Source organism: Phoenix dactylifera, chromosome 1 (genome assembly GCF_051530095.1).
Source record: "Phoenix dactylifera cultivar Ajwa chromosome 1, Ajwa_hap1_PhDact_Kaust_v1.1, whole genome shotgun sequence".
NCBI lineage: Eukaryota > Viridiplantae > Streptophyta > Magnoliopsida > Arecales > Arecaceae > Phoenix > Phoenix dactylifera.
In genome coordinates, this window is record NC_143190.1 from 22,364,596 (window position 1) to 22,387,343 (window position 22,748).

At 39.4% G+C, this 22,748-nt stretch overlaps 1 protein-coding gene across 6 annotated transcripts in view; it reads right to left on the minus strand.

Annotated features, from left to right (window-relative positions):
• Positions 1-22,748, minus strand: part of LOC103696182 (indole-3-acetaldehyde oxidase-like) — a 112,254-nt gene that overhangs the window by 79,387 nt on the left and 10,119 nt on the right. For 4 of the 6 annotated variants that reach the window (XM_089930497.1, XM_089930496.1, XM_089930495.1 and 1 more), the window contains exons 6-9: positions 21,303-22,268; positions 17,173-17,268; positions 16,915-17,013; positions 16,062-16,251 (exon numbers count right to left, since the gene is read on the minus strand). In XM_089930497.1, coding sequence (XP_089786623.1) covers positions 16,062-16,251; positions 16,915-17,013; positions 17,173-17,268; positions 21,303-22,268 — 1,351 coding nt within the window. Of the gene's footprint in view, positions 1-14,476; positions 14,859-16,061; positions 16,252-16,914; positions 17,014-17,172; positions 17,269-21,302; positions 22,269-22,748 lie in introns of those variants that run through there. The other 2 variants (XM_089930494.1, XM_089930499.1) reach the window with 1 other exon arrangement.

Consider the following 22,748-nt stretch of genomic DNA (forward strand, 5'->3'; position numbering starts at 1 on the left):
TTCATTAGAATCGATTTGATACTGACCTCTCTGACCTTGATTTTGTTATCTACTAGGGTTAGGCACTAGTTGACTAGGTAGTTCACCTTTCTTTCTATCCCCTAGAGAGTTTGCTATTTGGCTTAGACTAACCTCAAGTTTTGCAATTGCTTGCGCATGGAATTGGTTAGTCTGGGCTTGGGCTGTATTGGTCTGTTGTTGTTGCTTGATAAAATCTTGTTGTTATTTCATCATATTAACCATCATGGTTTCTAATTGTGAAGATTGCTGTGGGATAGGGGCATTATAAGGAAGTACAGATGGAACCAATAGTTGGTTCATTTGTGATGGACCTATCCTGGAGAAGTTGTTCTAAAAACCTGGTGGACCACCTTGATGCTGAATAGGTTCATTCTGCTTGTATGAGAAATTTAGGTGGAACCTATTATCAGGGTGGTAAACTGGGCTGAACGAGTTGGGAGTGGGCTTCTTAAAGGCACTATATGAATTTAGAGCATTTGCTTGCTCGGCCTTTATAGTGGGCAGATTAGGGCAGCACTCCACTAGATGCTCTGGACTGTTACACAAGATACACAAACTATATGACTCGTGATCCACTTTCATGACGGGATTTGACTCTTTGTATGAACTCGAACTAGTGGAAATAATGAAAGCATCAAACTTTTTACTTAAGTTGTTCATTCCAGTCACCAGATTAGACATGACATTTTTGAGTTCTGGGTCTATTTTTATTCCGTAGGTACTTGGTTCTCTAGACCCGAACTCATCTCTATTTACTTCTTTACGATAGCTACTCCAATTTTGGGCGTTCTCAGCTAAGTCAACAAGGAATTCATAGGCTTGATCCGGGGTCTGGTTCATGAACCTACCCTTTTGCATGGACTCGATCATGTTTCTATGTGCCGGAGGTAGTCCTTTATAAAAGAAGTAGACTAGATCAGCTTTATCAAGCCCATGGTGTGGGCATTTGACCAACAAGTCATGGAATCGTTCCCAAATTTGAAAAAATTCCTCTTCAGATTTTCCTCTGAAAGTTCTTATGGCATCCTTAATTTTTTCTATTTTAATCATGGGGTAAAATTTTGCCATGAACTTCCTAGATAGTTATTCCCATGTTGTGATGGAATTTGGGGCCAGAGAATATAGCCATGCCGCGGCTCGATCCTCTAAGGTCATTGGGAACAATCTCAATTTTACACTTTCTTCATCTAAATTTTGATTTTTGAAAGTTTGACAAATTGTCATGAATTTATTTAGATGAATGTAAGGTTATTCACTTTCAAACCCATGGAATTTGGGTAGCATATTTATTGTCGCAGCCCGAATTTCAAATTGGGCTGCGTTATTTATTGGCAACACTATACATGTAGATGGACTAGCGGATGCAGGAGCGAATAATTCATTCAGGGTTCTAATATGATCACCCATTGTAGAGATTGGTGGTTGATCAATAATTCGTCGGATGTGACGATACTTTTTTCCAACCTCTAGGTTAAATGGTGTTAACTTACCCCTTAATGATCTTCTACCATGCATACATTATCCACAACTTAATTAGACTCGACTCCTGAACGAAATCCTAAAAGAGAAGAAGGGCTAGACACAGATGACCACAACCAACACCATACAACAATTTGACCCTATTAGTCTTAGAATTAAGTGAGGTTTAGTAGCTTCTTAAATCTAGTTGCACAGAGATTTATTCAGGTTAAAAAGTTCCTGAAATTCTCTCTAGATTAGACAGCTCCTAATCTCCCTTTCAGATTAAGCTTGAGCTTGCCAGTTAAGCAATCCAGTAACCAGTGACCAGAAAAGTCCCGGGGTGTGTGGTGATGCCAGAAGGGATACACCGATACCACAATATCCGTAACAGTTTTTACTGTTGTAAAACTTTCCTAGACATTACCAAGTACTAAATTCTCACTAGAGTGGCTTTCAGCCGCTTCTTTCCAAGAGTCTAATTGAGCTCGAAAACCCTAAGGCCAACGTCTAATTGATTTTAATTTAATTTGGCTTAGGATATGTATGCAAGGTGGTGATTTTTGGTCTAAGGACAGGTAATGACTTTCCGACCTTATCTTTTTAATGGGTTTTGCCCTTAAATTATTTTATACAAATACTTAGTACTAAATGCAGCAAAAATCAATAATTTTTTTTAAAAGTTTATGCAATGTCATTAGGTTGTACTGATTAAATGAGCAAGCAAAAAAAAATTTATATTTACTATTTTTTATTTTATTTATTTTTTTATTTAAATTTTTATATAGCAATAACTTGAATGCAAACTAAACACAATCCTTATGCGTCAATCAATCTCCAAATGCCCGTTGAATAAGCTCTGGAGATTACTCCGTGAGGAGCCCCAATAGAGGTATGATAACCTCGAAGGATTGCACCCTATCAATTACTAGCAAAAATAATAATTTTTTAAATTTTTTTGATTTAATTATTTTGTTTTTAATTTAAATTTCAAATTTCGAATCTCAGAATTTAAATTTTGAATTTAAAAATTTTTTGAATTTTAGACTTTTGGAATTGTTTTTTTATTATTATTTTTATTTATTTTTTTAAAATTTCGAATTTCAAATTTCAGAATTTAATAACTATGAAATTATTAACTAGAAATTATCAAAATAAGGAAAATTAATAAAAATAAAAATAAAAACTTACTACCGGAGTGCGTTCACTCCGGACATCCAAAATTCGATTTGATCTTCGTGATCGTTCTTGCTTCTCGATTTGCCTTCCCGGCAACAGTGCCAAAATTTTATTGTCCGATTCTTGTTTACTAAAAATATGCTAAACAGATCGTTGTTAGAACCGACAAACAAAGTTTAATTTAATTTTACTCTTACCTTTCCTACTCGAAGAATAGCGGTTGTAAGAGGTCGATCCACAGGGAGACGTTTGAAGTTGCATAAAAATTAGAACGTTCACTCGGATTTGAAATTGATTTTTGAATGATAAAAGGAAAACATTACGTCGGGGATGTTGAGAGATTCTCTAGTCTACCGAAAAATAATTTTTAATTGAAATTAACTAGAAGACATGTACTTAGATTCAAAGAGCATTTATATATTTAACTAATCAAAGAAAAGCTTTGGCATAAATTAAAATGAATGAAAACAAGAAGATTGAAGCGAACATAAATCGCATAAAGGAAGATTTAATGTATTGTATAAAAAAGAAATTAAAAGATTGCATAAATAAAATCTTAAAAGTAAAACTCTCCACCAAAATAAAATTCTCTAAAGTTAAAACTTAAAACATTGTTCTCAATTAAAACTCAAACTTAAAACATTGCTCTCAATTAAAATTCAGACTAAAAACAACACATTGCTCTTAATTAAAGTAAAACTAAACATAAAACATTGCTCTTAAAAATAAAACTAAACATGAAAAGAAAAAGAAAAAGAATAAAAAACAAAACAAAACAACCGACCACCGACCACCCTCTTCTCCCCTGTTCTTTGGCCCAACCGAGCACCACTACCGAGCGCTCTCTGCCGAGAGCTCCCCCCCTCCCCTCGTTCTCCCCTTCTTATTGATCGCCACAGCATGGAGAGGAGGAGAAACGGGAGCGGGATCTCGGGAGGTGGATCCGTGGATGATGATTCGGGAAGGAAGCTCGCTGCGTCGCCTTGATCACAGACGGCTTGGATCACACGGACGTTGATCACAGATGAGGGCGCTGGAGATTCGAGGCGAGACGGGCCGACGGAAGGAGCTGGATTACCGGCTGCTGGCAGTGGGATTTCTTGGACGCGGAAGGATGGCTGCTGTGACCGGAAGAAGAGGAGATGGGAGGCTGAGACGGCGGCTTGATCACAGCATGGGATCACTAGGTGGATTGCAGAGGAGGGGGTCGATGATCGTTGGAGCTCGGACGCAGCGTCGGAGGCTGGGATTACGGACTAGCATCCGCATCACGGGCGGCTGGACGCGATCATAGGAGAGGCGGTCATCCGGGCTGAGAGAATGGCTGAGGGAGCGACGCGGACGGCTTGAATCCGAAAGAGGGGAGGATGCTGGAACTTGCCCGGAATGCTCAAATGGAGAAGGAACGGGGACCACGAACGGCCGGGATGCGGCTTCGGCTTGATTTGGGAAGGAGCTGGGACGTTGCGGGATCACGAGAAGGAGCTTGAATCTTTGGCTTCACGGCTAAAGGGACTCCTTGAAACGGATGGCTGCTGATCGTGGGACGTTGCTTTGATTGCGTTGATGGCGTGGAGGAGCCGATCGGAGTGGATTTATTCGGGATGTTGATGATTGGCTAGGCAGATGGCCGAGAAGGAAATGATCGCGGGGCCTTGATGCGGGACTAATTTGGAAGGTGATCTGATGGACGGCGTGAAATTTAATGCTTGCATAGCAGCTGGAGAATTTGTTGAGTTCGGGCTGCCGGGCATTGGGCTCAAACCCAATGTTATTTGGGTCTCTTGGATTACTTGCACTCAAACACAAATACAACGTTAATTAATTAATTTTATCATTAAAGATTAACTATAATACTAATTAAGATGGTACGACGATTGCACTTTTATGCTCTCATCAGGATCTATTGACCTTGATAGATTAGGAGTGATCCTATGTGATTTGTAAGACTAAGTTCAAAAGTCCTTGGCCTGGATAGTTTTGGAAAAGAAGTTTTTCAATCTCGAACTTGAGTCAAATAAATTTGACATATAACAGACGATGGAGTTCGACGAGTTATCTATAACCTCCATCTTGTCGGAATCCACGATAGAGGTATTGTATCATACGCTAACTGCACCTAGAGGTTCATCTATTCCGTTCTGTTGGATTGCCACTATATGCTGCTAGGTATCACTAGTGGATTGTGAGATTCGAAGGCATCCACTTGATGATCAGTGAACCTTGAAGAGAACAGTTGAAATTATTTCAACCCATTGAAAGGAGTTTCAATGATATTGTAATAGAGATCACAATATATCTCACTCCAGACAAAATAGAACCTACAGGGTCACACACATAAGAGGTTTTGATCGTTCCGACGGTTGGATTGCGATTTAGAATCGCAATAGATCTTGATTGTCAATTTGGTTGACAATTGGTTTAACCCACTAAGAGTTAGTGAGTTAAAGAAGGAGAATTTGCAATTTAATTTGATTTAATTAGATTAAATCAATTAGGCTTAACCTTATTGGATAAGGATGGAAAGTCCTGGTTGATTAGAACTCCTTATTAAATAAGAAACTTAGAGTCCAATTTGGATCCTAATTAGATTAGGATTCACATTAATCAAATTGGAGGACAAATTGGCTCCTAATTGGATTAGGATTCAATTAATCAAGAGGGACCACATGTTTTCTAATTGGATTAGAAAATTTAAGCATGAAAGGAAGGGAGTATCCCTTCCTTCATGCGGGCCAAAACAAAGGAGAAAACAAGGAGGGGCATTCGCCCCTCCTCCTTGTCACACGCCCAAAGAAAGGAGGGGCGTTCGCCCCTTCTTTCCTTCTTTGGTTCCCCATGCCCAAGAGGAGAGGCATCCGCCTCTCCTCTTTCTCTTCTTGGCTTGCCACACGGCACAAGGAGAGGCCCTGTTGCCTCTCCTTGATTCTCTCCAATCCCTTTTAAGTAAGAGGTAGGGAAGAATTAATTAATGGGGGTGGAAGAATTAGGAGGGGTGAAACAAGAAAAGATTTGGAAAAAAATTTTCCTTATTTTTCCAAGGCATGAGATGCCTATAAAAGGAAGGGTGGCGTGAGGGCTTAGAAGCATTGTAAGTCCATTGATTCAGCCGCCCACCCTCTTCCTCTTCCTTCTCCAGCCGTGAGCAAGAAAAAGGGAAAGAGAAGCAGCGCGCCGTCTTCTTCCTCTTCGTCCTTCTTCTTCCTCCTCCTTCCTCTCAAAGTAGCAAAGTGTTGATTGAAAGAGAGAGAAAATCAGACATCAAAGGCGATCTCTGCAAGGGAGCTAGCACCCCGGTGAGATCTTGGAGCGATCTGTACCTCGTGTGGATACCTGTAGAGATCGGATGATTGTGCAGCTTCAAGCGAACAGAATCCAATGATCATCAGATAGCGGTGAAGATCTACCCGCTCAAAGGTAAAAGATAGGATCTTTACAATACTTAATTATAGATCTGAATTAATCAAGTTAGTAATTTTAATCTTCCTTTAGATTTCATAATTTCCTGAGTTAGAGAATTCAGAATTTTTTTGAAATTTACGTTCTCTAGAACGTTCATGAGATGAACGACCCCGCGCGTGTGTTTTCGCTGCGATCGTCGCAACGCATGCGGGGCAACTCGATAGTGGTATCAGAGCCGTATTTTTGGGATTTAGATTAAGATTAATAGGCTTGATTAGAATTTAATTAAGATCTGAATTTTTTATATGCTTGCTGAAATTTTTCTGTACTAAAATTTTAGATTTCGGCATGCTGATTTTTGTTTTAAAATTCTGATCTTGCGTGATTAATTTTAATTATAATGAGATTGCAATAATTAAAATCATGTCTTGCATGATCAAAGTTTCAATTGATAGCATATTTAATTAAAACATTCAGATCTAAAAATATATGCATGAGATGCATGAGGTATGATCAAATCATGGATTCATGATCATAAAAAGATATTTTTGATTATGCTTATGCTTAAAAGAAAATTGATATATGCATAAGATGTATATATATATGTTAAGCAATTTTTACATGATATGTGAATAAAAATTTAAATAGGTTAGATTATTTACATAAGATGTAAACTTGAACAAATATGTCATTTACATAAGATGTAAATACATAACATATGAAAAGAGTTTCATATTCGCATAAGATGGGAATAAGGCCTAAACAAATATGAAATTTACATAGGATGTAAACTTGAACAAATATGTCATTTATATAAGATGTAAACACATAACATATGAAAAAAGTTTCATATTCGTATAAGATGTGAACAAGTCCTAAACTGATATGACATTTACATAATATGTAAACCCTAATCGAGACCTAAATTAAATTTCTCTTTCAATCATAGTGAAAGATACTTTGAGCTAACCCATTATTGATTAATTGACCAATTGGTGTCTAGAAAAGTATTAAAGGTGGTTACTTAATTAGGACCGTACTCGTACGATTTTTTAGAGCCTCCCATCTACTTACCTGGTCAATTGGATTAACTATCTTTTATGGATGGCCTAATGTTGAAATCACTAAACTAAAAACCTAATATTAAGTCTAGAGGTCTTCCACTGTAGTAGAACTGCTAAAGTTTTTCCGACGTCAATTTGTCTCGGCTGGACATAGTGGGCAAGTTACATCGGAGGACTGGACCTCTCTATTGGCATGAGATGTTGTGGGGGTAAATGTGGAGTTGAGGTCCAATAACTGTTATGTTGCCCAAGGCGACAACCCAAAAGGGGGGGGTGAATTGGGTTTTCTAAAAATTATGTTCCCTAATCTTTACTTTGAATTAAATGCAGCGGAATGATAAGATGTTATTTACTTAAGCTCTAGGCAATTACAAGTAAAGTAGTGGAAAATTAAGCTAGAGCAATTATACTATGGCTTTAGGGTGCAATTGATCTAAAATTAACTTATAGTTGTATGATCAATTTTAATCTATGTGTATGGTAAGAATGGAGAGGAAGCTAAGCAAATTCTAAACAATCACTTATAACTCTATAGAAAACAAAGCTAGAGATATTACATAATCAAGTACGAATGTAAAGCATGAAATACAAGAGATAAGGCATCACATACACAAAGATGTATAGTGGTTCGGTGCACCCCAACACCTACATCCACTCCCCAAGACCTCTTGGGAATTTCACTATAATCCCTCAGATTACAGCCGGTTGTTTTACAAGCTCACAACCCAACTTGTTGTTTTGCGAGATCACAACGAACTCGGTCGGTTTTCACAGGCTCACCGACTAGAACCAATCCGATTATTTTCACGGGCTTACAATCCAACCCAGTTGGTTTTTCCAAAGGCTCACCAACCACAACCTTACAACGATTGTTTTCCGGGTTCACAATCAACCCAGTTGGTTTTCCCAAAGGCTCACCAACCACAACCTTACAACGTTGGTTTTTCCTTTGGCTCACCAACAAACCTTAACCCCTTGATTCAATCCCTTGATTGAATCAAGTTACAAGATATTAGAACAAGAGTTTAAATCAAATACAAGCTTCTCAAATAAGCAAATATAGCGAATATAAACAAGTAAAGTAAAGAGAAGAACCCCTCAAACAAATTTGTAGATGAAGGAACTCGGCTTCTTCTTTACTTGACCCTCTTCTGATTTTGCACGAAGTAGAGGATCACCGAAACAGCACACAGTTGGAGAGGAAGCTTTGGGATTCACTTGGATGCTCTTCTTCTCTCTCTTTTACTTTGAATGGCCCTTTTGTGCTTTTGGGAGATTTCTCTTGTAATCTCTTTAAAATCTCTTCCCTAAATGTTCTCTTCCACTTCCATAACTTCTTCCCTAGCTCTCCTCTTGATTTTATAGCTTTGGATGGCTTGGGAACAAAAATCTAGCCGTTAGAGACAAAAATAGAGCCGTTGGAGTCAAGAAAAAACTAGCCGTTACGCCTTCCAGCGTGCTGGAGTCGACTCGGCTGAAGTAGGAGTCGACTCGGCTGAAACAGGAGTCGACTTGTGAATAGTAGTCTGTCGGCACTGTAGCTGGAAGTCGACTTCGCACTGTAGCGCTGAAGTAGGAGTCGACTCGAGCACTGTAGCACTGAAGTAGGAGTCGACTCGAGCACTGTAGCGCTGAAGTAGGAGTCGACTCGAGCACTGTAGCGCTGAAGTTGGAGTCGACTCGAGCACTGTAGCGCTGAAAATCAACTCTCTGTCTTTTTGTCTGTTCTCAGTCGGAGTCGACTCGCAGAGTCCCGGAGTCGACTCGAGCACTGTTCCTTGAAACTCCAGAGTGCCAGAGTCGACTCTGAACTTCCAGGAGTCGACTCGAGGACTATTCTTTTGAATCTTTCTTGGAATTTGCTCCTCCAACTTGAATCCTTTGAACTTGAAACTTGGGCCAATAAAGTGTAGCTTTCTTCCAACTTTTCTTGAGAGCTTTTGAGGTCTTCTTGTATTTTTCCAACTTGCTATGTTCCTTGCAAAATAAATTATCTTTCTTCTTGCAACACAAACATTAGTATTTATACTTCAAGATTTTGTGATCATCAAAATCAATCTTTAAATCAATCTTTGGGTCATCATGTTAGGTGATGATCCAATGACGACTTTACTTTTGCGGAAATTATGGTGGGTCTGACTTAACCAAGGAACGGGACCAATAATTGTTAGGTGAGGCCCTTGTAACTTGGAGACTAAGTTGGCTACAATTTGCTTAAGAAGCATTATACAAAGAGTTGTACCCTCATCGTTTATATGTCATCAATAACTGTTAGGTGAGGTGGCATGTAAATTGGTGGGACCATAGCACCCTACTTAAAACCTAGAGTCGCAGGTTTCCATTTCTCTACTAGAGGAGTGTAAAAGATTCGAAAAAATAGTGAGAGATGTTTGTTTTAAAAGTTTCTAAAACAAATAGAAATTTAAGTACAAAATTCTAATTAGAACCTTTACTCTCTGCAGATAAAATGTCAGCCTCTAATACCTTGACCTGTATCCTTGAGAACAACCGATTGACCGGACCCAATTATAAGGATTGGCTCTGCAACTTGAAAATTGTTTTAAGTTGTGAGAAATTAGGGTATGTGCTGGACCATGACACTCCCTGTTACCAGCCCGTCCGACTGCTGAACAGCGTGAGACGCATGTTAAGTGGACGGAAGATGGCAATAAAGTTAGATGCTACATATTGGCATCTATGTCCCATGAACTACAGTGCCAGCATAAGAACATGAAGAATGCCAGGGACATATTGAATCACCTGCAAGAGTTGTATAGTGAACAAAGTCGCACAGCTCGGTTTGAAGTGTCTAAGAGGCTCTTCAAGGCCAAGATACGTGATGGGCAGTCTGACCATGATAAAGGACTTGAAGGAGTTTAAGAAGCTCCACATGAACATGCACAAGGAATTGCAAACCGATTTGATCCTGCAATTCCTTCCTTCTTCATATGGGCAGTTTATAGTAAACTACCATATGAACAAGATTGAATGCACCAAAACGAAATTATTAAATATGTTGGTAACTACATAAGGGGCCTTGAAGAGTTCAAAGGGCACAGTTCTTGCTACCGAGTTGACTTCTACTTTCAAGAGAAAGTCTATCGAGAAGAAGAAGAAGTCTGCGAAGAAACAGAAGACCAAGAAGAAGCCAAGAAAGGATGTTCCAAAGAAAAAGCTCGATGACAAGAAAAAGTATTTCCATTGCAATGAAGACGGCCATTAGAAGAGGAACTGTCCTATCTACATGGGGTGTATAAAGAGCAAGAAGGGTGACACGCCTTCTGAAGGTATGTCAAATATGCTTATTATTGAAACTAATCTAACAGTTTCTTCTATTCTAGTTGGGTTATAGATTCTGGTTCTAGTGCTCACTCGTGCACTACTATGCAGGGTCTAACGGAAAGTAGAAGGCTCACGGAAGGTGCGATAATCCTCCGGGTTGGTAATGAAGCAAGAGTTGCTACTGTTGCTGTGGGCACCTATCCTCTGCGATTACCATCTGGATTTAGTTTGATACTTAGGGACTGTTATTTTGTACCTGCTGCTAGTAGAAATTTGATTTCTGTATCCTGTCTAGCATAGAAAAATTTTGAATTCAATTTCAATAAAGACTACTGTTCCGTTTATTTAAGAAATAAAATGGTTGCATGTGGTTTTATAATTGACAGTCTCTATCACTTGCATTTGGATGTATCTGTGAATGTATTTGAGCAAACAGCGAGTACCATAGGATCCAAAAGATCTAGAGATAAGATAAATTAAAAGTATTTGTGGCACCTCAAACTTGGTCATATAGGAGAAAACAGAATAAACAAATTGGAGAAACATGGGCTTTTAGGCTCATTGACTTCCAAATCATATCCAATTTGTGAATCCTGCCTTTAAGAAAAAATGGCCAAATTACCCTTTGTAGGACATGGAGAGAGGTCCACTGAAATACTTACCCTAGTACACACTGATGTGTGTAGCCCATTCGATGTGCAGGCTAGAGATAGTTATTCTTACTTCATAACATTTACCGATGATTGCTCTCAGTATGGGTATGTGTATCTTATGAGACACAAATCTGAAACTTTTAAAAAGTTCAAAGAGTTTAGATATGAAGTAAAAAACAAACAGAAAAACTCACTAAGATTCTTCGATCAGATCGAGAAGGTGAATACTTTAGTGGAGAATTTCGTGATTATCTCAAGAAGAATGGTATAGTTTCACAATGGACACCTTCTGGTACACCTCAGCTCAACAGGGTGTCAAAGAGGAGAAATTGGACTCTATTGGATATGGTCAGGTCCATGATGAGCTTTACTGATTTACCCCTATTCCTTTGGAGAGATGCCCTACTTTCAGCAATTTACATATTGAATAGAGTTCTCTCTAAGTCTGTTCCTACTATGTCGTATGAAATATAGCATGGCAAGAAGCCAAGTCTTGATCATCTCAAGATTTGGGGATGTCCAGCCCGCATCAAGCGACAACAGGCGGACAAGTTAGAGGCTAAGACAAGTTAGAGGCTAGAATAATTAGTGCTCGTTTTATAGGATATCCTAAAGAGTCATTAGGATACAGTTTTTACGTCCTAGAGGATCACAAAGTGTTTGTGAGCTGACATGCTGTCTTCCTAAAAAATAGTTTATCCTTGATAAAGGCAGTGGGAAGAAAATTGAGCCCGAAGAGAAAGTCTCTAAAGAGCAACGAGCCACTGTGCCTATAGAACCTATTCATATTGAGCCAGTATATGTAGTACCTCCTCCACCTTGTAGATCTAGTAGAATCTCTCATCCTCCTGAAAGGTACTTAGGTATGCTTACAGAGAAAGTAGAGGAAGTGTTCCTCATGAAAAATAGGGATTATTGTAAGGATCCCAATACCTTCGACGAGACGATGTTAGACATCGATTCCGAGAAATGGCTAGAAGAAATGAAGTCAGAGATCAACTCCATGCATTCCAACCAAGTCTGGACCTTAGTAGATTCACCAGAAAGTATAGTACCTATTGGGTGTAAATGGATATACAAGAGAAAATTAAGTTCGGATGGCAAGGTAGAGACCTATAAGGCAAGGCTAGTAGCGAAAGGTTATAGTCAGCACGAAGGCATTGACTATCAGGAAACCTTTTCACCTGTAGCCATGTTGAAGTTCTTTCGAACATTGCTTGCTATTGCAGCATATCATGATTATGAGATATGGCAGATGGATGTAAAAACTGTATTCTTAAATAGATATCTTGAGGAAGATATCTATATGAAGCAGCCTTTAGGTTTCACTTCCAGTGATGGTGATCACAAGATCTACAAACTGTAAAGGTCCATCTATGGACTAAAGCAAACGTCTCAGAGTTGGAACACTCATTTCAACGATTTCATCAAGAATGAAGAGAAACCATGTGTTTATAAGAAGGTTAATGGGAAGGCTATTGTATTCCTCGTATTTTACATATATGATATCCTCCTAATTGGGAATGATGTTCCCATGCTAACTTCGGTCAAATTATGGTTGTCTAAAGAATTCTCAATGAAAGATCTTGGGGAAGCATCCTACATTTGGGGATTAAGATCTATATGCAAAGCGCAATAGAAGATCTAGACTCCAAACTGAGACAATGGGCCACAATTAATGGGTACAATGGCAACCTAAAGGCAGCGGACATATTTCATAGGATTCAACACATGAACTCGAGTGCCCTACATTGGGAATGCTAGTATCAACAAGAGTACTCACAACACTAGTATTCACTGTAGAATGGAAAAATAGTTGCTAGCCAATCCAATAAGTTAGCCTTGCTTGCAGAGTTGCTTGAATGCAGATATACGGTGGAATAGAAAACTCAACGTGTTCTACTATTAAGTTGATACATTGAATGACTATACCATATCCCAGTAGCATAGCACTTGTGAATTGAAAACCTTGATAATTTGGTATGCTGTTTTTCTACATCATGAGATGTTTACTTTCCATGCATTTGGCTTTTATTGATTGGACTTTATTTCCATATCTAGTTACTTCTTTTCTGCTAATTAAGAACATTATATGACTACTTTGACCAATGATAATTTGGTTGAACCGAGCAATTATAACTATTGATTTGTCCCCTAGACTAGACCTATGTTGATTCTAAATTATCCAATGCTATGTTGTTCTCAAGGACCAGCAGAATCGAAATAGCAAAATTCTTGGGTCTCCTCAAGGGGTTCAAAACCCACACGTTGCATAAAATGATTGTGAGCCACATTGTGAGTGAAGAAATCTACAAGGTCTTAAACATAGGAGTGCCATGAGAGCCAGCTAATAAGGAAACCTTTGACAATGCCGACGTTACTTATCTTAATGGCATCGACTAATTATTCTCTACACAAACACCGAGCCTGTAGAAAATTCCGCCAACTAGCACAATAAGAAGGCAATCTTTTCTCAGTACAAACAGGAAGGCTTTATTTGCTGTATGTCTTTTATGGCTTTTCAACAGCATACAAATAGGATAAAGTTGAAAAGATGACAAGAGACTACTTTTGTTTCCACAAGGTAAATTAGGATCTACTCAAGTAGACAGAAAGATGATTCAAGCTGTTAAATATGACCCATTATCTCTAAACTATTTAGACACAAAAAATTATGTAATTTAAAGACCTCTAGAATAACATCAAATGATTTTGATGCACAAAGCAGAATAATTTTTTATGTGCAAGCAGTCTAAAATTAGTAGATCATATACAATGGCTTGGGATACGAGACATCCATCGTGCAATCAAGATCTGACCCGATTTGACTAGAAATCTCCTCAACCTCATTCTAATCTCTCTCTTGTTTTCCCAACTAATATTGAAGAAAAAAAAGACCTTTGTACTCGCAATTCTTTCATCATCCGAGGACTACATGGAATTTTGCATTGCATGCCTTGTTTTTTTTTTTTTTTGCTAAGAAAAAAGGGGTAGGGGGGAGGAAGAGACAAGCCCAACCCCGCGTAGCAGCCCTCACTAGGCCCCCGCCCCGCCAGAAGAATGTTCGATGCGGGCAGAAATGGCCGTGTGTTGGGCACCCCGACCGGTTTTACTCATACCCTCCCCACCCATGGGCCCGGCTCAGCTACCCCTCTAGGCTCTGGCTCGAGTCCCAAGTGTGAGTACGTCACACCCAGCACCACCCCGGCTACTAGCAGTTCAAGAGCGGTCCTATACCTCAAGTCCAAGCAGTGGCCCAAGTAGTGAGCTCCGGTCCACAATTTAATCGTCGCCGCAGCGATTTGAACTTGAGACCTTAAGGTTAGAATTTCTGCCCAGTACCACTAGGCTACCACCTTGGTGGCATGCCTTGTTTTTTCAGATTGATCAAGTTCATCTGCATTGGAAACCCACATGTATTTCTAATTTCTACATATTGATAATTGAACTATACATAGCGATACAGAAGTAGGGTGTGTGTTGGTCATAGTACAACACATGAGGATGAAAGCATTCGCTAGACGATGATAAAATTGAGTGCCCTGAGCCCCCGACAAGCAGGCATCAAGGATCCCACTAATTCATGAATCAGACAAAAAAGTTTCCAAGTATCTATCTACATTGTCCAGCCCGCATAGCTCCTTAACAACCGGCATGGTTGCAGGAACCTCCAATTGGAATATTGATGGGGAACCTTCAGATTCAGTGCAAGAAAATAACTCCAATCTTGCTGCTCTGATGGCTTCTCTTGTTGCACAATGAACTGAGGCTGCTAGAAGTAGAGGTGGCTCCCCAGAAGCTAAAGGAGAGGATCATAGTCAGCTATCAAATAATACATGTAGACATCCAAATTCAAGAACAAACCACCCAATGAAAGGAGAAGAAATTTTTGCAGCACAAGACTGTAACTGCCAATATCAAAAGATATTATTCATTTCTTTTAACAAGGAGTGCATGATTTTATATTATTGTATATCTCAAAAAAATGACAAATACATAATATTTGAGATTTGTCGGTTTTTTTCATTTAAAGTTTTTACCCTTTATTGTAGTACATGTTGAAACAACTTATATTTTTTTGAGAAATAGAGTGATAATGTCACCTTCAGTTTCTAACCCAGAACGTCTCCCTAGTGCATATGATATGAATAGAGGTGACTACCATCAGACTCCAGAATAATTGGAAATGCAATAACTAAAATTGGAACATTTATTTGGAAAAGCAACTAATACTGGAGGTCAAGGAATGAGGAACCATCCCGAACCATTCGGTTTGGGGCGTACCGGCCGTTCCGGCAACAGACCAAGATGGTTCCGGCATTTAAAACGGTAAACATCAGGTGGGGAGAGGGAGAAGTAGGAAAGAGAGGAAAGAGAGAGGAGGGAAGAAAAGGAGAGGGAGAGGGAGGGAGGGAGGGTCTCTAGAGGGCACCAGAGGGGCTTCGAAGGGCCAGAGTAGGACTCCACCCTTCGGATCCCTACACTGTTTCGAACAAAACAGGGTCCGAAGGGCAGAGCCCCTGCTCCGGCCCTTCGGGGCCCCTCCGACGGCCCTTCCTCCCTCTTCCTCTCCTTCCTCCCCCTCTCTCTCTCTTCCTCTGTCCCATTCCCTCACCCTCTCTACTGTGTCAGTACGAGCCCGACAAGGAATGGCATGGGGGTGTACCAAATAGTGTCGCCGGCTGATCGATATGGGCTGCAGTACTAGCACAGCAGACCTTACTGGAGGTAAAATTTAGCAAGCCTATTAACTTTTCTCGACCATAACCATAACAGCCTATCGAGATGCCTCAACTAGACAATATAACTAGTCTCATCAAAACCTTTCAATTATCAGTCCATAGGACAAATGTCAAAGGGAGCTTGGTAAATGTTGCAAACAGCAACTGATTACTTTAAACAATGCCAGGCTCTTACAATGAAAAATAAAATGATATTGCAAAATACAGATTCTCAAATTGGAGACAGATATAGATGTAAATATAGGAAAGAAAAGTGATACCTTTCGAGGAGAGAACATGCTTTTGATGATGTCCACTGTTTAGTATCTCCACATTAAACTGTTTTGGGATGGTGTCAACAGTTGGGACCTTGTATGTCCATGTACCATCTGAAACCACCAATCCATCTGCATTTGTCAAGTATTCTTCGTACATATAGAAACCAACTCCTTGAACAAAGGCACCTTCAATCTGAAGAGGAGAGGTGTGAATTACCTTTTTATTTAAAGGAAATCACGGCTACAAAATGTTAGGTTTAGATTCTTAAGCAAAATGACAGACAGCAAGATAAATCTACCTATTCTCTTATCAGTACAATCTCAGATGGAGAGGAAAAGGATGACACATTCTCATTAAGTAGCTTAACAAGCAGACCAATCACACATGCTCCTAAAGACTACCTCTACTAGTGAACATATTCGTCAATTAACACATTTTTGAACCGCACTTTCATGGATATGGACTGACGAGGAGGTCAACATGACTGCGAGAATATCTGATCCCTGAATATCTGACCACCGGTATTACCCATATCCACTAATCAGCTCATTAACATTGATGGCGTCATTCCACCCATATTCGTAAAATTTTATTTAGTTATAATTAAGATGTAAATTTACTTCTCCTGAGCTTAAGGTATCAGTTTACCCAAACTTCTGATGATATATTTAAATGCGGTGTAAGTTTTTTGAAAGATTCGTGAGAATATATCAAGCATAAGTAGCCTAAAACATGAATCAAAGCTGACTATCATTCGCATCTCTAATTGGTATTTAGTTGGCAGTTTGAAAACTACAAATCTGTAAAAAAATCCTGTCATACATATTCGTTGCCACGATTAAAGGTCTAACAAACCTGTCCCAAATCAACCGCAGGATTTAAGCTCCGGCCACAATCATAGGTAAGATCACTCTGCAAGATTGTTGTAGCGCCCGTAAGGAGATCTATCTCCACCTGGAATGCCCACCATCCACATGAGATTAGTATTTAATATTCATGATTTGGTATTGAAGTAAGCTGGATGCATAATTCTCAAAGTCTTGATGTAAACAGCAGTAATCTGTGGTTACAAAATGAATGGGTCTTGTTGCCAAAAAATATGCATGGGTTTACCTCGCTTACAGCAGCTCCAAAATTTAGGTAGCTTCTAGAAGTATAGTCTGGGGCGAAATACGTACTTGCTGACAAATTGACAGCTTCCAGATTTGCCTGAAGATGAAAATGGCATGGAGCTATGTTGAATCAGGAAAAAAATATAGTTCACCCAACCATTTTTCTTTTATATAAAGGAATATTATGTCAGTGAGGTGTCAGAGTACATGGACTGTAGATAATAGGTAAAAATAAAAATATGGACTTCAGAGACCTCAAGTAGTACAATCTCAGAGATTGCTTGATTCTATAATCCAGTTTTAACAGTCCTGAGAAACTAAAAATACCCAATGTTACTTGAGAACAATTAATAAATCAGTCTCATTTAGCACTTCTCTTATTATAGTGTCTTGTATCATGATATTTACTGCAGGTTCTACAACATTTTGTATGCATAATAGTTCTCATTCAACAGAAAACAACATATATATATGTTTATCCAATCCAGAATTAGCCTGTGTTACTAGGCGATTCTTAGTGAGTTGTGATTTATCTTGAACCATGGTCAAGGCATTACCAGATCAGCTGGGATCAAGAATCTATTCAAGCAGTGCACAAATTCAAGGAACATAGTTTTTCTGGGATTGAAACTTGGATGTGTTGGAAAGGGAGATGAAAAATGATTTGGGGGATGAGAAGCTGATCCAAGTATAGATGGTTATTAGCAGATATTAGGGAAAAAACAACAAGCAAAAACAAAAGAGTTCTGTGAACAGCTCGAGGAAATGAACGAGAATTATGTGAACAGTGGGTTCATTTTAATTTAGATGGGCTACCTCTAATGGTAAGTGATAAATTTTGATGTAATTGTAGACATTGACTTCCTTATTTTATTTTATTATTTTCACTGTCAAAATACACAGAATGTGTAATGAACCACATAGGCGTGTGTTTAGTCTAACATCAGTAGTGTGTTAGAAAACTTTTGGAAACTTAAACAAGGCCAAGGAACCCAATTACAACTTCTGGCTAGTCTTTTAGGTGAGGTCCTAGATTATTAGTAAAGATATCAAAGCTGACCTAGCCTATGGCCCATATGTGACTAGGGAATATCGTAGCATGAGCCCTCTTGGGGCTGAATCTCTTTCTGGTTGAGGAACCCACGTTTTCCGGTCTTAGCTTGACCGATTCACTCAACTGATACCACTAGCCTTGCATTGTGTGGACTACAATCTGATCATCATATTTCTATTTCTGATTGGATCCTTTCCTATTGAGAATGCTAGGGCTTAAAAGAGGGAGTGTGTGAGGACCCATGGCGCCACTTGTATAGTCCTACATCAGTTGTGCAGTGGGGAGGTCTTGGGCATTTAAGCGGGGCCTATCATCCCAATTAATGATTTTTTACCTAGGCTTTTTGCATTAGGTTCTGGGTCATTACACAATGTATCATGAACCAAAGAGGATATGACATAACAGAAAATTTAGTAGATGCAAAGCAAAGTTCTGAAGCAGGTGGATTAATGAAGTAAAAAGTCAAAGAAAGACCTTATAGATGGGCTGATGTAATCAAGGTTTTTAAAATTTTGTGGGGTGGGGGCATTCCGGTTTCTCTATGGAATGGGGCACCACATGTCCCGCCCTATCCCGGTGGCCATCTCCATTGAGCATCCGACTTGCTTGGGATGCCCTTTTTTATATTTTTTTCAATTTTTCTTAATTTACCTATGAAGTTTCACCATTTTATTTTTTAAAAATATATTTGAACTTCAAAAGTAATATATTTAAGATAACCTGGGTCCATTTAGCATAACTCTAAGGTGAGAAGCTATGTAAATGAGAATATAATTATCTAAATCTTGCCTATTAATATTTCTTTATTGATCAAACAATTCTAGCTAATATAACCATGCCACAATTGATCAATGTTGCTTAAGTTGTATTAAGACCTGCTATTGTCAGATTTCATGAGGGTAAATATTTGCATAGGTTAAGCATATCTATGTCTATTGGTCCATCATTCACGGAAACTTTTTGCTTGAATCAAGGTCCACCGTACCAGGTCCGGTAGGCGTACCGGTTGCCTACCGGACCGGTACGGGCCGGTTCGTACCGTGCTCCGGGCGGTACGAACCGGAAAGCTCTTCCCCGCCGGAACCGGGGAAGAAGAAGAGAACCAAAGAGAGCGCGGGGAAGAGAGGGAGAGAGCCCACCTTCGGCCGCCATCGGAGAGCCGCGGAGGGGCGTCGGAGGCCGGTGGGGGGCGGCGGAGGCCGGCGGGGGGCAGGTTTTAATTTGGGAATTTTTAAGTGAAGTCGGCAACTGATTTGCCGACTTCACTTAAAATCCCTAAATTAAAAAACGCGGCCGCGTCCCCTATTTCTTTCGAAACAGTGACGCGGCCGCGGCCGCGGCCTCCGCAGCGCCCCCGCGGGCTCCCCCGTCCCCCGCCGGCCTCCGCCGCCCCCCACCGGCCTCCGACGCCCCTCCGCGGCTCTCCGATGGCGACTGAAGGTGGGCTCCCTCCCTCTCTTCCCCGCGCTCCCTCTTTTTCTCCTCGTCTTCTTCGTCTCCGGCAAGGAACCGGCCTGTACCGGTTTCCACGGCTCCGCTGTATCGGTAGCTGGCCGGACCGGTTTGTACCGGCCGGTACCGGCCGGTACGGGCCGGTTCGGCATACGCGGGCTTGAATATTTTGTGATGATCGGGTCTTATTCATATATCTACTTAAAATTGACACTAATTTATTGTCGCCTTCTAGGTTATTGGATATCTTTGATTTCCAAGCAACAATCACAAGCCTTTGACAAGACAAAAATGATATGATTTCACAAAAAAGTGCCAGTTTTATTGCATAGAGCTTAGTCTCATAACCAATTCGCCTTCAGTTTCTCTAGCTTTGAAACTTATAACTTGATACTTAGATGTCACATGAGTAGCAGTGAAGTCAACAAAACTGCCATAAAAATGAACATAAGCAAAATCTATTAAGTGTATATATATAATTATTTTATTATTGTTTAATCTTATTAAATTGCTGCTCCTGGCAATTAACATGGACACCTGTTCTCCTACGTTTGAAAACATTGCTATTCGAGAGGAGCAGAATGAGCAATATTATCTAAAGTTTCATACCCATTAGAAATAAAGGATTGACTATGTACTTAATTAGGATGCTTTTACTAAATTTTTTGTTTCTTATATAACATTATTTATTTAAATATAATATTACATATCTAAATATAATATAATGTAATATAATATAATATAATATATATTCCCTTTTTTGTATGTTTTTACTTTTTATATAATATTATTTTGAGCAAAAATTTAATGTTGGATGTGGGGTTTGAATCTATATTTTCTTAATTTTTTATATAATAATATTGTGAGATAAAATTCAATGTTGAATGTTGGGTGTTTTTTATTTTTTATATAATATTATTTTGATGAAAAATAAATATTGAATGTGGGGTTCAATTTTATATGTTTTTTAATTTTAAATAATATTTTTTTGATGAAAAAAATAATGTTAATTGTGGGGTTTGAATGAGGTGCTCCGGCCAGGATGGAAGAGGCATACAGCTATAGTCATTCCTTTCTTTCACGACGCAGGGCTAAGGCTGGAAGGACCTGACAGGTTGGTAAATCATGTCCAAGCATTGGGAGTCCTCAAGCCCTCAATCACTGACTCATCCTTAGATGAAGGCATTTCCCATCCAGGGCGGCCCTATCGTTGCATGGTCCATTTGGGATGAAGGCAAGACAGCTCGCAGATGTGGGTTTCATTGTCCCGCACCCTTTTCGGGTCCCGTTATCTCACAAGAATGGGACAGGACGGCCGGGGTGCCTCTCATTCCACCAGGACTTCAACCCTTGGATGTAATGGATTTGAATTAGTTTGGTATGCAAAGGGCATGACTTGGATAGGAAAAAAAAAAGTCAAGAAGCTGGATCACCCTAGAATGGATTCATGTAGATGTCCTTCAACAAATGGCTAAAGGCTTGTCTCTACAGGCTCTCAAAGATGGACATAAAGGCTTACGGGGACAAAATTACTAACATATAACAATTTTGTGAAACTTGAAGTCCTTAAGATCAATAAATCAGTTATGGCATCAATTAAAATTGTAAAAAAGATATATCATCACCTGAAAAATTAAAGGTTCCCATGAAACAAAACCCATTTGTTCTTCCAATCTCTTCTTTAGAGGTTTTAGTCTTTCAACCAGGACATTGCAGGAATGACGAACAGCTTCACAGCTTGACTCAGATGTGGTGCTCCCGCCAGTCCATCCACCTTGTATCAAACTCAAAGTATCTGCCTGAATAACACGCACCCTCTCCAGAAGGTACTGACCTCCATCAGCACATAGTTGTCCAAGAGCAAATGCTGCCATCTGCTTCACCTTTGTCCAGAGCCCTTGGCCTAACTCAATCCCTCCAACTTCAACAATGATTGAACCATCATTGAGAACAGATACTTTCCCTGGAGTTGGCCTTAGCATCACTTTATATATGATAGGTACACAGGAAATTCCCCGTTTTCTCCATTTGTTGCGACTATTAAACTCTTGAATCATTTCAACATGGTGGTGATAGCTCGCAGATAAAGCCAATTTATCAAAAATAGATGGTAAAGTATGTTCGGAAGCTTCTCCCTCGCAACCTCCATAGAACAACTTGAGGCTCTCGAAGGTGTGAAGATTCTTTCGTCTAATAGAATTGGCATCAACAGAAAGGGCTGATGCAACATGTTCAATAACAGCTTCAGCAATAAAAGATCCTTGTACATCTCCAGGGCCCCGCATGGTTGATTTTGTTGAAACATTTGTCCTGCAGACCTTCACGTCAAATGAAAGAGCACCCCAATTGTATTTCTTCAATGCTTCTATTATGTTTTGCGGCATTATTGGGCTCCAATCTTCAGATATGCCTGCATTAATTAAGAGATCTATATGCAAAGCTGTAACCTTTCCATCACATTTGAAACCAACAGAGTAATTTATTTTCATTGGATGTCTCCCTCCTGCCATTATCATATCAGTTTTGCGATCAAGGTACATTCGAACAGGACGTTGCAACTTATACGCCGCAAGTGCACATGCAGTTGCCACCTTAACATCACAAGATGTCAATTACTTAGTTGCCTTTTTCTGACTTCATCCATTTTATGCATAATTCCCATAAATATAAAATGAGTGCTAAAATAAGTTTCAACTTCAAGAAACATAATTGGAAGTAATATTCAATACTCATGAACCATTTCTGAGACTCAAAACACATGAACAATCTATGATTTACTGTAAAGTAATAAGCGGTCCTAAAGTAAAATAGGCATCTAAAGAATGTTTGAAGGTTATTTAGCAGCTTGCACATAATGCATCAAAATATATGTACACAATTAATATTTAAGTAACACATAGAAATGAATGAGGTGAGCAGCAACTTGCACAAAATCAACAGAACTATGTTGGTGTAAAATAAAGATATAATTATTTTGGGGGCATTATTCTAAAAGTACCAATGAGTTGCTGTCTCACAAGGAATTTGACGCAAGAGACAACATCTGGACAACCATGTATCATAACTGCATG